The sequence below is a fragment of the Paramisgurnus dabryanus genome, chromosome 12, assembly GCF_030506205.2.
Source record: "Paramisgurnus dabryanus chromosome 12, PD_genome_1.1, whole genome shotgun sequence".
Classification (NCBI taxonomy): Eukaryota; Metazoa; Chordata; class Actinopteri; order Cypriniformes; family Cobitidae; genus Paramisgurnus; species Paramisgurnus dabryanus.
In genome coordinates this window covers 6,128,862-6,145,080 of record NC_133348.1, presented here as the reverse complement: position 1 = coordinate 6,145,080, position 16,219 = coordinate 6,128,862, and the positions used below count along the sequence as shown (strand labels likewise).

The 16,219-nt window shown below is 38.3% G+C and overlaps 1 protein-coding gene across 19 annotated transcripts in view; it reads right to left on the bottom strand.

The window, feature by feature from the left end:
* afdna (afadin, adherens junction formation factor a) overlaps window positions 1-16,219 on the bottom strand; it is a 166,956-nt gene that overhangs the window by 85,746 nt on the left and 64,991 nt on the right. For all 19 annotated transcript variants that reach the window (XM_065256271.2, XM_065256281.2, XM_065256273.2 and 16 more), the window contains exon 2: window positions 1,461-1,656. In XM_065256271.2, the coding sequence (XP_065112343.1) occupies window positions 1,461-1,656 (196 nt within the window). The remainder of the gene's footprint in view (window positions 1-1,460; window positions 1,657-16,219) is intronic.

The following is a 16,219-nucleotide window of genomic DNA, read 5'->3' as shown; positions in this document are numbered from 1 at the left end:
AGAATTACTCTAACGTTAGCAGTTTTTATATCGTAAGTGCGTTACGATTAACCCCGCTGGGTCAAAATATTTTCAAGCCCACCAAAAAAGTTGCTAAGAGCTGCAGACATATTTCAAAACGATGCTATGTTTTAGTCAACAAGACACTGATTAATATGAAATAGCATTGGATTTGGTATCTTACACACCCTTAGAAACTGAAAAAAAAACATATGATGAAAAAGTTTACTTTCATGCCACCTAAACACTCGTACATCAATAACTCTCTGGAAAAACATTATACATCGTCTTTTGGCAGCGTGAAAAAAATACCTGAAAAATAAAACGCTCAACCTTGTGTAACAATGTAAACAGTCCGTGTAACAACTAACCACGCATTAGTTTTTGCCTCACACAAAAGTGACACCTTCTGCAAAATATTTTTAAAATATTGCAGCTGGTTATGTGTATGTGGCCTATTATGTTGTACAATTGCATAGCTAGGTTTTTGGTATAAAATGTTAGTCTATAATGGTTTGAGTTTTTTGCATGTTACCAATACACACAATGTGCACAATACAATAACGATCTACTTTCGAAAGCATTCAAACTTTTGAATGATTATTCTTTACGTTTAGAAAATCTACGTCAAAGTTAAGCCTAGTTTATGGTCCTTCGGACAGATATTAAAAAAATTATGTTCGGGTTGGGCTCGGTCACGTCAGCAGCTCGGCGCGATAAGGCGTTGAACATTTGAAATTTAAAACAGCTTATTATAATATGAAGGTAGCCAATCGGCCTGTTTAACATCAATCCTCATGTGTGCGGAAATTTGTTTATGTTGCTGTGACAATGCGCAACACCTGCGTAGCTGCGTGCATATTAGGCTACATGTGGCTGGCAGCTTGGGACATTTTTGGTAGACCTAGCTTTGTTTATTTAATTTCAATTGGCTATTTTTTTGGGCCACTTGTGCGCGCTTGTGTTAACGTGCGCTTTGTTGACCGTGTGCTTTGTTGATGTGCAGATTGCGCATATATGTATTTCCGAATGCCTTCCAGTTAATTAATAAAAGCGGGCTTTTTACACAAACAAACGTACATGTGTCATTAGTATGAATTATTTTTTATTTTTAACTGTGTTGGGCTCGGACATAAATATCTTAATGCCTGTCGGACTCAAGTCGGGTTCGGTTACTGACTGTCGGACACAGGCTGGGCTCAGACAGAAAAATGCGGCCTAATCTGCACTCTAATGTAATTGCACATTGATGTGGGTGGGTTAACTGGCCAAGGTTACACGCGTGGATACTGGCTACTAGTGGTCTGAACATGTAATTGCACATCGATGCGGATGACTATGCAGAAGTATGAAAAAAGCAGATGCGTATCCTACGGCTTCAAGGCTACAGCGTAAGACATATGCAGAAATATAATGAGGGTTTTAGTCCTAATACTATCTTCCTATTTAGCAAGACTCACCGCCGCTGACGTGCACCTCGTAGAGGGAATATTTGGGAGAAGACAGCATCCTCATGTCAGGCCTGAACTTCTCCGCCAGCGTCTCGATCACATCCTGTGTTGTGGCTGTGCTCGACACACGGATGCACTTGGTGGCAAAGTTTCCTGCCACCCGGTCCTGGAAGTAAAAGCGCATGACGCCATGGAACTCCAAGTCCTGAAAAAACAAAAAGAAAGTGAAAAAGATTATATTAATGCATCTAGGGAATTATAACTTACAAAAGTTGATCTCATCCTTATTTAGCAAAAAGTTACATCTGTAGCATCACTTTTGCGTTAAAAACAAGCTCCTCTGTATAGCATTAAACGTGAACCTTCAGTCGAGGAGGATATTTGACCAGATCATAAGGTGTATCTGGGACAAGACTCAAGAAAGGCTTAAAGAGGTCTTTGTGTTTATATAATTAAAATGCGATTGTATATCGTTCATTGATATTGTACAAACACACCCCAGCAATACATCCGTCAATAGGGCTTTTTACTTCGTGTACACACTAATGGTGAATAATCCAATCTGATGCTTCCGGACACACCCGAACACACGTCTGCTTGTGTGTCACAGTAACATGCTGGCTTATATACAGGACGAGTTATTTGGTCCCTCAGGAGCACATCGTGAACCGACTCATGTAAAAAATACTAACCGTAAACAACCTGACAAATCCAAATGCAGACAAACAACGCAGATCACTTCCACAATAATGCATTTAATAGTGCATTAGGAATCTGGAGTAGTTACAATTAATCGTTTTCAGAATAAAAGTTTTGTTTACATGAAATATGTATGTGTACAATAATTATGTATGTATAATTTAACGAAAAAATATATAAATATTTATATATCATATAAATGATATATAAATATAAACATGTTTATACACATGCAAATGTTTCGTAAATATACATGCATGTGTGTGTGTGTGTGTGTGTGTGTGTGTGTGTGTGTGTGTGTGTGTGTGTGTGTGTGTGTGTGTGTGTGTGTGTGTATTTATACATCATTATTATACACAGTACATCCACATATATTATGTAAACAAAACAGCATTTATTTAGGATGTAGTTTTCTAAGATTTTGATAACTTATTTTATTTATCTGGCATTTTTTTTATTTTTAATTGAAATTTTGCTGGGTGGTTAATATCAAATGTTTCTGTGGGGTCACAGAAGACTTTAAAAGTTATTTAAAACAAAATTGTGCAAAACAGAGGACATTTAGCAAAACGTAGTACTCTTTCAGGGCAAAATAAAATTTACACAAAACCAAAAATCCAGAAATTCAAGTGCGTGTGTGTGCGAGAGGTGTGACTACAAACATCAGGAGAACTTACAACATAGCAACCTGAACAATGGGAGTCAAGGGAGTCACAATCTGTTTCCTTAAAACACAAAAGACCGTTTCCTTTCACTTCTAATATGAATATACCAACTTCAGCCAGTTTGACTCTATTAGTTTACAATACTCCTCTTGTGTTTCGAGTATAAATGTAAGATTCCTCTCTTATGAAAGTAGTTTATTTGCAAAAATCGGTGGTGGTTCTCAAACTGGGAGCAACCAGATGGTGACAGGGGGACCCAGTTTTATGACATTTTATTAAATATATTTATTTATTAGGGGTGGGCGGAATGACCAAAAATCTATTTCACGGAATGGGTCATTTTATTTCACGGAACGGAATATTTCACGGTATACATGTTTTTCAGTTAATATTGTTTTTTGATGATAAAAATGTACAGAAACACAACACTCACTATAGCTTTAAACTAAATGCTCACCACAGTTTTAAAATATGAGCAATTTAAAGTTAATAATGTTAAAGTGAAAATGCCCAGAAGATAACAACAGATAAGTCTTGATTAGACAGAATCTTGTTTTTAATTGAGTTATTAATTTTATAGACTATTGAAGCTATAGTATGGCTTCATTGTAATTTTATTTATGCATACATTACATTAAACATATGCAATATGTAAAATGAACAGGTATAAATATATGCAAAAACCTACAGACAGGATAAATACCTGTATATGAGAGAAGAAGCTCTAGATATTATAAATGTGACAGGTGAAATGATGTGATGGATCATAAAGTTTGTTTTAAAGTCTTGACGCGCTTTACTTTCTATTAGACCTTAACATTTGCATCTCTTTCTCGTCTTTCCGATCAAATATGTTTGTATAAGCAAATGGCGCATCAAACTACATCACTCCAGCAGCACACGTGTCACTGATATAAACGCGAGTTTTGTCTTAGCTTGCTTAAAGTCAAGAAAACTTTACAACTATTAACATTATGTCCAAGAAGAACTCTTTATTTGGCGTCGCAGCTCCTTGCGCTTGACTAGAGAGACCTCTGCACGCGAGAGACCGGCCGGTTGCTGCATGAGGAGAGAGAGCGCGCGTGCGAGAGAGCGCGCGAGAGCGAGCAAGACAAGAGTCTCGCTGCGTGACCCGCGCTGGATTCACTGGCACTTATTATAAAAATTACACAAATAACTCGTTCATTTTTTATAAGTGAACTATTTTACATGTTTCTCCGTCCCACTCAGTCTAACATGCTGGAGGGCAGAGTTAGCCACGCCCACTTATTTGCATTCCGCGGAATAGAAAAATCTGTTACGTCTGACATTTTATTCCGCGGTAACGGAATATACCATCATAACGCCCAGCCCTATTATTTATCATAAATTTTGTGTAATCAAACTTAAAAATCCAGTGTGTAGATTTTTAGCGGCATCTAGCGGTAAGATTGTAAACTGCAACCAACAGCTCAATCCACAGCTCACCCCTCCTTTTAAAAATGCATAGAGAAGCTACGGTAGCTGCCAGAGGAACAAACATGTCATCTCTGAAACATAGTAGGGACAAAACAAACCCCTAAAAAAACTGTTTAGGGCTACTGTGAAAACATGCCGGCGTGAAATGCCGACTTCCATGTATGGGGACACGCAGTGTACTACTGTATGTAGACAAAACCAGCATATTCTAAGATAATTAAAACAAAATAGGTTATTTTGTAAGATTTTTATACAGCACTGATAATGTAGTTATGTATGCTTTGGGGCGCCGCAAAAGATATGGACCACTGGTCTAAATGTAGCTTTGATGGACTGCAAAGCAACGCAGCGCAGTAATACACAAATGGTGGTCAACCATTATGGGTTTTGTCAATGTCGGAAGAGCAGGGTATAAATAAGCTGTACACAAAATCGATCGCTATTTAAAATTAGACTGATGTGTTGTCACAAGTGGGCACATCAGATGTAGCAATGTGGCTTATCCAGATTTTTAATAGTCTATAATGATCGTTCCCAGCTGCACACAATACAAGACTTTACAAGCCTGATATCATGCAGTACAATATATCTGCTCACACAAACACAGGTAGAAGACGCCGCACAAGAATGTCTTTGAAGCTTTGCAAGATGATTTGCTCTTGAAGCTGCGACATACGAGCGATACATCTGAATGTTTGCAGCCTGCCGTCACACCTTTGACCTTGGATGGAGAATACTCAGCTTCACGGTTACACATGTGAAGCACGTCTGAGCTCCTAGACCGCGTCGTAGAGCTCATAAATCAGTTATGGGGCGAGATGTGGTCTTTCATCTCTTTACAGTTTGAATTTTAGGAATTCCAAAGCGGTGTCAAAACTCTGTTCTCCCTCTGTCCTGGATGATATCATCATGCTGATGTCTGCTCAGGCCCATAAATACGACAACCATCACTATATTGTGCATATGGAAAACATGTGCATATCAACTGGAGAAATATCAACGTTACAGTTTTTCCTCAAGATGAAAACTTTATGTGTGTAAAACGGTAAGATTTTCTGGATTTAAAAAATGTCAGTCCAATTATCAAAATTATTCTAATTAATGTTTAAAAACTAAAGTTTGTAAATAAATGTGAGATCGTACCAACAGGGGGTGATGACAGGTTATTAGAGGTTTTATGCAAATTACTGCTTGCATTTGACGAGGATTAGCTTAGTGAGCTCATGACTTCATTTGGAGCTTGAAATGAAATAAAACTGGGAAATTTTGGTGAGGCTATGTGGTGATCTGACCTGATCTCAAATCCAACTCAAAACACATGAGACTTCATTTCAGATGTCTCCCAATTTTCATCAAAGGGGACATTTTACAAGACTTTTTTAAGATGCAAAATAAATCTTTTGTGTCTCAAGAGTACATATGTGAAGTTTTAGTGCAAAATACCATAAAAATAATTTATTACAGCATGTTAAAATTTCCACTTTGTGGGTGTGAGCAAAAATGTGCCGTTTTGGGTGTGTCCTTTTAAATGCAAATGAGCTGATCTCTGCACTTAATAGCAGTGTGATGGTTGTATAGTGCAGATTAAGTAAGGGATAATGTAGAGGCAGCCGGTAGTTATCGGGAAATAAGCCCCGACAGTGTGATCAGGACCCGACGCGAAGCGGAGGGTCTTGTATCACACTGAAGGGGCTTATTTCCCGATAACTACCGGCTGCCTCTACATTATCCCGCTTATTACACGGCTACTTGTCACATAAGAAAAAAAAACTGGACATGAATATGAATTTGAAACATTTTATTGGCATATTTGTTTTAAATTAACATTTTTATCCTTCCGCGAAACTTTGCACAGATGCATAAAATGATCGTAATACCTTATTAAGATCCTCTGCTTCATACTTGTCTGTCTCCATTTTTTTCTCTTTTAGCCAGTCTTTGAGAAGTTTTAATGCCCATTCTGTATTTTTTTGTGTGTTGGCTTCGTAGCTGTCATGCTCTATTTTGTCAAGTTCAGTCTCAGTAAGCTCTCTGTGTCTTGTCGTGGTTGTCCAGTGTTTGTCACAAGATGGCGCCAAACAGACAGTAATCTTTATTGATCTTTATTGGCGCGGAGCGATCTTACTCGTAAAAGTAGTACCGGCTATGCGTTATTATTTTGGAGCGGTTATTATTCGAAAAGAACGAACCTGCAAATGTCTCAACTGACCAATCAGAATCAAGCATTCCAGAGAGCCGTGTAATAAGGGCCAGTATTATCCCCCTGCTGACATCACAGGGGGAGCCAAATTTCAATGACCTATTTTTTCACATGCTTGCAGAGAATGGTTTACCAAAACTAAGTGGCTGGGTCATTCTTTTTCACATTTTCTAGGTTGATAGAAGCACTGAGGACCCAATTATATCACTTAAACATGGTAAAAGTCTGATTTTTATGATATGTCCTCTTTAAAGGGATAGTCCACCCAAAAATAAAAATTCTGTTATTTACTCACCCTCATGTTGTTACAAACCTGTATACATTTCTTTGTTCTGATGAACACAAAGGAATATATTTTAAGAAATGTTTGTAACCAAAACGTTGGTGGGACACCATTCACTTCCATAGTAGGAAAAAAATAATACTATGGCAGTAAATGGGGTCCACAAACGTTTTGGTTACAAACTTTCTCAAAATATCTTCCTCTGTGTTCATCAGAACAAAGATATTTATACAACATGAGGGTGAGTAAATGATAACAATTTTTATTTTTGGGTGAACTATCTCTTTAAAGCTCTACTGTGTACTTTATTGAGTTAATTCTTAACAAAAACCCATGTTTTCTTTCAAAAGTATGTGCTCATTCATGTGTAATTACTTCCCACCCACTAATGAAAGTATTCTCGTAAGTGTAGAATCTGCTATTTAAAATGCATACCGTCGAAGCGCTCTCTGGCTGAATCCATGTTGTGCCTCCATCTTTGAAATACATTCGCCGACGAGGGACATTCCTGAAATTCAAGCTCCGCCTTTCGCGCTTTCACTCTACACTCATGCTGGCCGATAGCTGAAGCCTCCCGAGGTTGCATGTGTAGGCGGTATACGTCATCAAGACAGTCTTATTTCAGAATATTAACAATTATAAAGCTGACAATTATATTTAGTTAATTGTAAATTGATGTAATATGCGTATGACTTGCGAATGTAATGCTCAGTTGATTTAAATAAACCAGGCTTGATGACGTATCGTATCCAGCCTGTGACCTGCGTAGCTGAATCCTTCGGATTTTACAACAACCGCACACCGTGATGAACCTGCGATCTAATGCTTTGATTTGAAAGCCTGTTGAAGACATATTCTCGAGGACATTAAAACAAATCGCCAAGGAAGCGAAACGGGGATTTTAAACGACAACGCGACAGGAAAAACATCAAGACCAAAGTCACTATTGGAGTTATTTTCCAAGAGGGGGCTCAAGGGACACTGAAGTTGCACTTTCTATATTCTCCACAGGTAATTCAGCATATTCGTTTACATCTATACAGTCCATGTTGTAAACTTGAAGTTTTATAGTTCCTTGGCTAACTTTAGCATGATTATGCATAACACTTGTTAGTGTAAACATGCATGTGGTTTAATGTGTCCGAACAGACACACGCCGTCTCTCCGCCCATTTATGTAATCTGAGGTACTGAGAAAAATGTTTTTCATCTTTTCTGACCTCTAGCACAAACACACTGTGACAGCGCTATTTTTAGCCTTTCATTGATAAAAGCGTCTGATCTGCGCGTCTTTCGTTTCATTTTACAAGCGTGTGAAAGTTGCGCGATCTTTTTTCACCAATATGAGAGAAAGCTCTTACATATACACGGACATGTAACGTTTACTTAAAACATAAGCATTGTACTCTGACATAATGTCTGACATAATACTCTGATAAAAGCGTCTGATCTGCGCGTCTTTCGTTTCATTTTACAAGCGTGTGAAAGTTGCGTGATCTTTTTTCACCAATATGAGAGAAAGCTCTTACATATACACGGACATGTAACGTTTACTTAAAACATAAGCATTGTACTTTGACATAATATTAATTCGCGTCCATTTAAACCCGTCATGGTTGCTTTTTGTATGTGATTTTAAGCGGACATATCATGACAATCAGACTTTTTTCATGTTAAACATAAATCGGTGTGCTTTGATGGATCACAGGCAAAGGACATTGCAAATTGTTCATTTTTTTCTCATTGCTTTTGCTTTGTAGCTACTGGAAGCCATGTTAACCTTGGCATGACACGGCCGGGCCACCGTACGAGTTAAAACGCGTTCCGAATGGGGGGGGCTAGAAAGTATTATTCAGTTGCTTGTCATATAGACTTTCACCGCTAGATGGGAGTAGATCTTACACAGTGGAGCTTTAATGAAACATGCTTTTAAAAGCATTCATCTTCACAGACATCATGGGAGGCATTTATAGTCCTCGTAAGATGAATTTTTTTTTTTTTAAATGTGTGCTACCACAATGTGCGCTAAATCAACACATCTATAGGGTACTGTTCTGGTTGCTAAGATGTTTTGAAGTTTTAAGCATGATGTTCTGCACCAGCATGTTCTGGGTGGTTGCTAAGGGACTGCAAGGATGATTTTGGTGGTTACATTTATGCATTTGGAAGACACTATTATCCAAAGCTATTATACAAGTATACATTTTTATCAGCATGTGTGTTCCATAGGTTCGAACTTATGACCTGCTGCGCAGCAAACGCAATGCTACATTACTGAGCTATACAGAAACCCTGTCCACATATCTATGGCTGGGGTCCCTCCTTTAATGCAAGTAACAACAACTTAACGGCCTGTTGGCTAATCTGCACACCACACACTGTGTATCGCTAAACATTTCTATATACCAAACCAACAGCTTGGACAGTTTAGATAGGACAGTGTCAACTGAGAAACATCGACCCTTAAGCCCAAGCTGCCGAGTTAGCATTCATCTGTCTTCAGCATAATTAGCATATTAACAGCCCGGCTCGGTTTCTGACAGTCCAGATTACCAATGTGCAAACGGCTCCCTATCCGTCAATCTCAAAAACACAAGACAAGACAAACCAAACGCTCACAAGGACTCACATCTCTGCTTAAAGCGTAACTAAACCCCTGTTCAGAGCCTGACTCCACCCACTGGCAATATTTGAAAAATGCAAGAAAAGTGGGCAGATCCCAACGGAGATAGAGGGGACGAACTAAGCTCGTACCAAGTGTGTGGTGAGATCGTAACAAGGGCGTGGTGAGCTTGAACCTGCTTACGTCACGAGTCATTTTTTGGACCCAACATCCAATAGGAAAATTCAACTGCAGAAGCCACCGTTCAACCTCAAGAGGGCAGCACTCAGACGTTTTTACACCATATATTATAGTATTGGAACACTTTATATTCAAATGTCAAAAAACTTACTAAAAACAATGAACAGCACTAATAAAGCATCATTCTTACAGATCATTAACTAAAAAAAGTTGGTTAAGGGTTTAGTTACTCTTTAAGCAGAACTATCAAAGTATTATGAATAAATTGCACATGAAACAAAAAACTTCCCTTTTGAAATAAGAGTTTGACATACAGATGTGGCCTTTAAAAATGCGCGTCTCTGAAAGCAGAATGCCGCGAGCACTTCCGAAATTCTGCGAGATCCCGCAGAAGGGTGATTTGGTGGGGGACGCAGGAAATAAAAAACCTGTAGAGGGCAGTCGTGTTTCAAGTACAGTAGGGCATACTGCCGACATGTGTGCTCGACTTTATGCTTTAAGCATACTATATGATATCGAAGTAACATGACAGGGATTCTTGGTGCATTGGCAGTACTTTGATGTCACATGCAAGCTTTTTAACAAACATTTGGTTGGCGAAGTTTTCTTTTGCCAGTTACATAAACAGTCAAATATTCTTCATAAAAATCTGACTTAAACGCGGATCATTCGTCTTATTTTTTTTGTGTACACTTACAGTAGAAGAGACGTGATGATAACGGAGTCTTATAACAAAATAATTCGCAAAGACCTTTGAAGAAACCGAGAGCATTTGCGCAATATCATTAACTAGTTTATCTAATTGTACATTTAGTTTATCTTTGCATCTGAACGTTTTTAATAGCTGGAACATGGTTGTAATGCGCTTTTCCGCATTATTGTACTTTTTATATTATCATGTTTTCCTTTACATGGTATGAAACTCGATATAAAGTGTGCAATGATGTTGAATAAATTTCTATAATGTGTTATATTTTGTAGTAAGTAAATAAAATCATGTTGTAAGTGTAAATATTCAATTCGAGGAGTTTCTGAGGTGTTTGTCATCGGCAAAAGGCGCAGTTTCTCTGTTGCTGATTAAAACCTGTTGGCTATATGGGATTTTTTAAAATTAACATTTGTTCTACTTATTATTTTATTTATTTGCCTACATTTACTCAAATAATATCAATGTAAAAATAGTAAGTAAATCATAGTTCAAGTTAGGCGTAAAACGTACATTTTTTTTAAGTTGTTGTTAAATACAAATAATATTAATTTGAAGAAAGCAATTATTACAGGTTTAAAAAAAATATATAATTCTGAAATTATCAAATATATTGATTAAAATAATCTGTAAATTAAATACTTATATTATTAAGGCGTATACATCAAATAAAATATGTACATTTTAAACAAAATATCTATTTCTAGTCATTAATTTTGGTTTGTCTAACTAAAAAAAAACACATAACTGACATTAAAAGATTTTATTAAGTTACTTTAATCATTTATTTTAGATAGCCTACATTTACAAAGCCACTGAATCATTTTTTACAGTGTATACATTGTGATCTTACGGTATTATTAAATGCATATAAATAAAATATGTAAAACTAATTAAAAGAGATGTCATACACGGACTCCATGAAAGCATACGTTTTCTTGTTCGGTCCACGTGGGTTAAACGGTCACATAGCCTATTCTCCATAAAAATCCGACTAAAATGCGGATCACTTGATTCATTTTTTCTGTGCAATTAGAAGAGACGTGATGTATAACTGAGTCTTATAACAAACCTCTATTCGCGTAGACCTTGAAGAGACCGAGAGCATTTGCGCAATATCATTAACTAGTTTATCTAATTGTACATTTAGTTCATTTTTGCATCTGAACGTTTTTAATAGCTTGGACATGGTTGTAATGCGCTTTTCTGCATTACTGTACTTTTTATATTATCATGTTTTCCTTTACATGGTATGAAACTCGATATAAAGTGTGCAATGGTGTTGAATAAATTTGTATAATGAGTTATATTTTTGTAGTAAGTAAATTAAATCATATTGTGAGTGTAATAATTCATAAATTCGAGGAGTTTCTGAGGTGTTTTTCATCGGCAAAAGGCGCAGTTTCTCTGTTGCTGATTAAAACCTGTTGGCTATATGGGATTTTTTAAAATTAACATTTGTTCTACTTATTATTAATTTATTTTTTTGCCTACATTTACTCAAATAATATCAATGTAAAAATAGTAAGTACATCATAGTTCAAGTTAGGCGTAAAACGTACATTTTTTTAAGTTGATGTTAAATGCAAATAATATTAATTTGAAGAAAGCAATTATTACAGTTTCAAAAACTTAAATATATAATTCTGACCTTATCAAATATATTGATTAAAATAATCTGTAAATTAAATACTTATATTATTAAGGCGTATACATCAAATAAAATATGTACATTTTAAACAAAATATCTATTTCTAGTCATTTATTTGGGTATGTCTAACTAAAAAAAAAAAAACACATAACTGACATTAAAAAAATTTATTAAGTTAATTTAATCATTTATTTTAGATAGCCTACATTTACAAAGCCACTGAATCATTTTTACAGTGTATACATTATGATCTTACGGTATTATTAAATGCATATAAATAAAAATATGTAAAACTAAATAAAGGAGATGTCATACACGGACTCCGATTCAGACGGGATTAAAAACACAGTGGACCTCTGAGAAGCATGATTTTCTCAAAAAGATGTTTGTCGAGGGTGCCCCGCAAGCACGAGTTTGAAGCCTATGAATGAAAACGTTATTATTCGCTTTGCGTCAAACCCTGTTGCTGAAGGAGACGGACCGAAGCTCCAGCAAGGTGTGTTGTGGACCCGAGGAGGCGGAGCTGCGCTCCGGTGCGCTCCGGCCCAATTTAACCTATAACTTCCACTAACTGAGGTATCCTTCCTCCTTTGCTGTCAATTTTATTCAATTCAATTCAATTTTTATTTATATAGCGCTTTTCACAAAAGTCAATTGTTTCAAAGCAGCTTTACATAAATAGAAGCAGTGAAAAGCACAGAAAACGACAGATAGCACAACAGAATACATGATAGCATGAGCAGTTAAATTTGCTGCGGCTATGACTCAATATTATAATTGCACGTATTACTAAAGCAACGTATAGAAGAGGAAGCTAGGTAAAGCCCAAAAAGGCTGCCTCCCCGGGGTGAAAAACCCCCTAGGAGAAAAAAAAACCCCGTGCTTTTATCCGAGGAAAAATAAGTCCTAGGAGGGAAAAACCCTTGGGAGAACGGAAATGGAGATTTAGCGGAGATTAAGCGGTTCTGCCGGTGATCGTTGGTCAGGTATCAGCTGGGCATAACGTTGAAGGACGGCCAGTAGATCAGAGGTGTGCCGACTTTCACATCTACCGGGACTGGGTCTGTTTGTCTCGTCCTCGGGTCGAGGACGAGACAGGGAGAGAAAAACAAAATCGTATTAGCGTAGCAGCCGTTCATATGTATTGAAGTGTCACACAGTGATGTGGTTTAACTCAGCTTAGTTCCAGACAGACTAAATATTGCGGCATAATAATATTATCCACAGTTGAGGATTTAGCAAATTGGGGGCCCAATGCGAGGGTATATATGGTAAATAAGGGTCACCTTCCGATTTTTAAGAGAAAATGAAACCTGACGACCCATTTGACTAAGGCCTAAAGCCCCACTGTCGTCGTTAATGCAGGTTCAGTGGCAAACGGGTCTATATTGTATACCATTTACAGGACCAGGAGAAGACGCCAAAAACATCGCAACCCGACCATACGTGTTAACCCGTTTGACTAAGGCCGGAAGCCCCACTGTCGTCGTTAATGCAGGTTCAGTGGCAAACGGGTCTGTATGGCATACTATTCATAAGACTTACGATAGCGCCAAAATCGCAGCCCGACCATACGTGCCAACCCGTTTGACTAAGGCTGGAGGCCCCACTGTCGTCGTTAATGCAGGTTCAGTGGCAAACGGGTCTGTATGGCATACTATTCACAAGACACACGAAAGCGCGAAAAACGCAACCCGACCATACATACCAACCCGTTTGACTAAGGCTGGAGGCCCCACTGTCGTCGTTAAAGCAGGTTCAGTGGCAAACGGGTCTGTATGGCATACTATTCATAAGACTTACGATAGCGCCAAAATTGCAACCCGACCATACGTGCCAACCCGTTTGACTAAGGCTGGAGGCCCCACTGTCGTCGTTAATGCAGGTTCAGTGGCAAACGGGTATGTATGGCATACTATTCACAAAACACATGAAAGCGCGAAAAACGCAACCCGACCATACATACCAACCCGTTTGACTAAGGCTGGAGGCCCCACTGTCGTCGTTAATGCAGGTTCAGTGGCAAACGGGTCTGTATGGCATACTATTCACAAGACACACGAAAGCACCAAAATCGCAACCCGACCATACGTGCCAAACCGTTTGACTAAGGCCGAAAGCCCCACTGTCGTCGTTAATGCAGGTTCAGTGGCAAACGGTGGCAAACTATTTAATGCAATTCATTTTAAGTGTTCATGTAGAAAAGGTTTTTATTTATTTATTTGGTTGGTCTGTGTTATGACCGTGAGTGCTTTGTTCCGTGAAAATAACTATTGCGAGTTAAGAACCTTTACTAGACAAATTATGCGAATGCTTTGTCTGCCTGGTATGATTTTATTGGTCATCTAGGAATAATTTTCACTTTATCTTACTTAATGGGGCGCAGCGCAAACCCGTTGGCCTGTGACATCCCACTACCGCGAGATCTATTCAAAAGCATACTGTAGGCCTACTGTCTCGCGGTGCTAAGACGTCACATGCCGTCCGATCGGGCTGCGTGGCGCCGCAAGTCGTCAAACGAGCGCTGAGCATTGAGTCAAATAAGACACGCGTCAGAAAATTACCGGGGTCCGGGCGGCCATGCCCTTTTTTGCCTCAAAATGCAGACAAATAATGTTTTTAGTAAGGCATGTTTGTTAAAACTAGTTATATTTCCTATTTAAACTAAGTCCTGGCTTAAGCTTATAAAGACCCCGCAAAAACCCTGCTACAGCTCCTGAGGGGGTGCTCTCACTATTCACATGTAAATAAAATGGTTAGAAACCGGTTTTTCTGGTTCTCATTGCAGGACTGTGCGGGGGGAGGGCATTCCGTTTCCATGTGGAGACATTTAACAAACACATTTGATATACACCAAGTTCCAGATTACAACACCAAAAACACATCACGTTTGATAGCAGTGCATGTAGGCCCTACTTATTTGAGTATATTGATAGAGTAAGTATTATGTTGGACACTATTTTGGATATCAAATTGTCCTTTTCTCCAGACAAATAAAACACTGATGTGCATGTCTATAGATCTTATCTAAAGAGTCATTGCTATCATTTTCACTTTTGTGTTGGGTTAATTCCCTGACCAGACCTCTGTCATTTTCTTACGCTCGTCTTATAATTTGACTCAACGCTCAGCGCTCGTGTGGCTTCTTGCTGCGCAGCGCAGACCAATCGGCATGTGACGTCTAGCTATAAGCAGAGGTGGGACAAAGTCATTGTTATGCAAGTCACAAGTAAGTCTTTGCCCTCGAGTCCCGAGTAAAGTCATGTCAAAGATGAGGCAAGTCCCAAGTCGAGTCAAAAGTCAAAGCCAACAAGTCTCAAGTCGAGTCCAAAGTCCTACCATTTTAGTTTCGAGTCATGTCAAGTCCTCTTACAACAGAAATAAAATGCATGCTGTGGACAGGTGGAGGGAGGCCCCTATACTGCATTGCATTTTCAAAAGATCAAATTGGCCATGATGCCACCATGGCTGAAAACTCGCTCCACTGTAGCACTAGAAGCAGGCACTGCCAAGGCTACTTGAAAGAGTGAAGGAAGGGTGCCCAGAACAAAATGGCATTCTGTCCTTCTGCCATGTCAATGTAGTGACTTAGCTGCAGTGGTATAGATCTCTTGGTGATGTCAAAGTACCGCGAGAGCGATTCCAGTTAACACGTGGATAAATCCGCTTTGAATCGCTCTCACGGTACTTTGCTGTCACTCGCCTGTGGGTTTTGTAGCGCCACACCACTCTGCTTCGCGCCGCTAGTGATTTCATATGCCGATCGGATCGCGCAGTTCGGCAGAAAGTCAAACACACCAAATATATAGCCTAATATGTAGGCTATATGCATTTGAACCCGCTAAAGTAGCAAGTGTAGCATGCTAATGGTCAGTGCTTCACTATTACTAAAAGTTTGAAATGTCACAAAACCATGCTGTTACGCATCCTCACGCTATTTTTAGCGGGTATACGGAAATCCTTTACAATTTCTAGTAGACTACACCACTGCTGAGCTGTACTGGTACGGTCCCAACATCCAAACCAACGAGAAAGAAGAGCAGAAAGAAGCACTTTTTGTAGTAAGTTTTATTAAATAAATGTTATTGTCTTGGCCTTTTTCTGATTGTAATATTATTTGATAATATTGTTTAATTTATTTAAATAATTTTAGCCATTTAATGTTGCACATACGCTGTAAAAAACACTGGATTTACAAAAAATATAGACAGTGCATCGTTTTTGCATCCCCTTTTTTTAGTAAGTTTTACTAAAAAAAATTCGCAATGGGGCACTTAGTAAATCCAGCCTTTATTTTTTTCAGT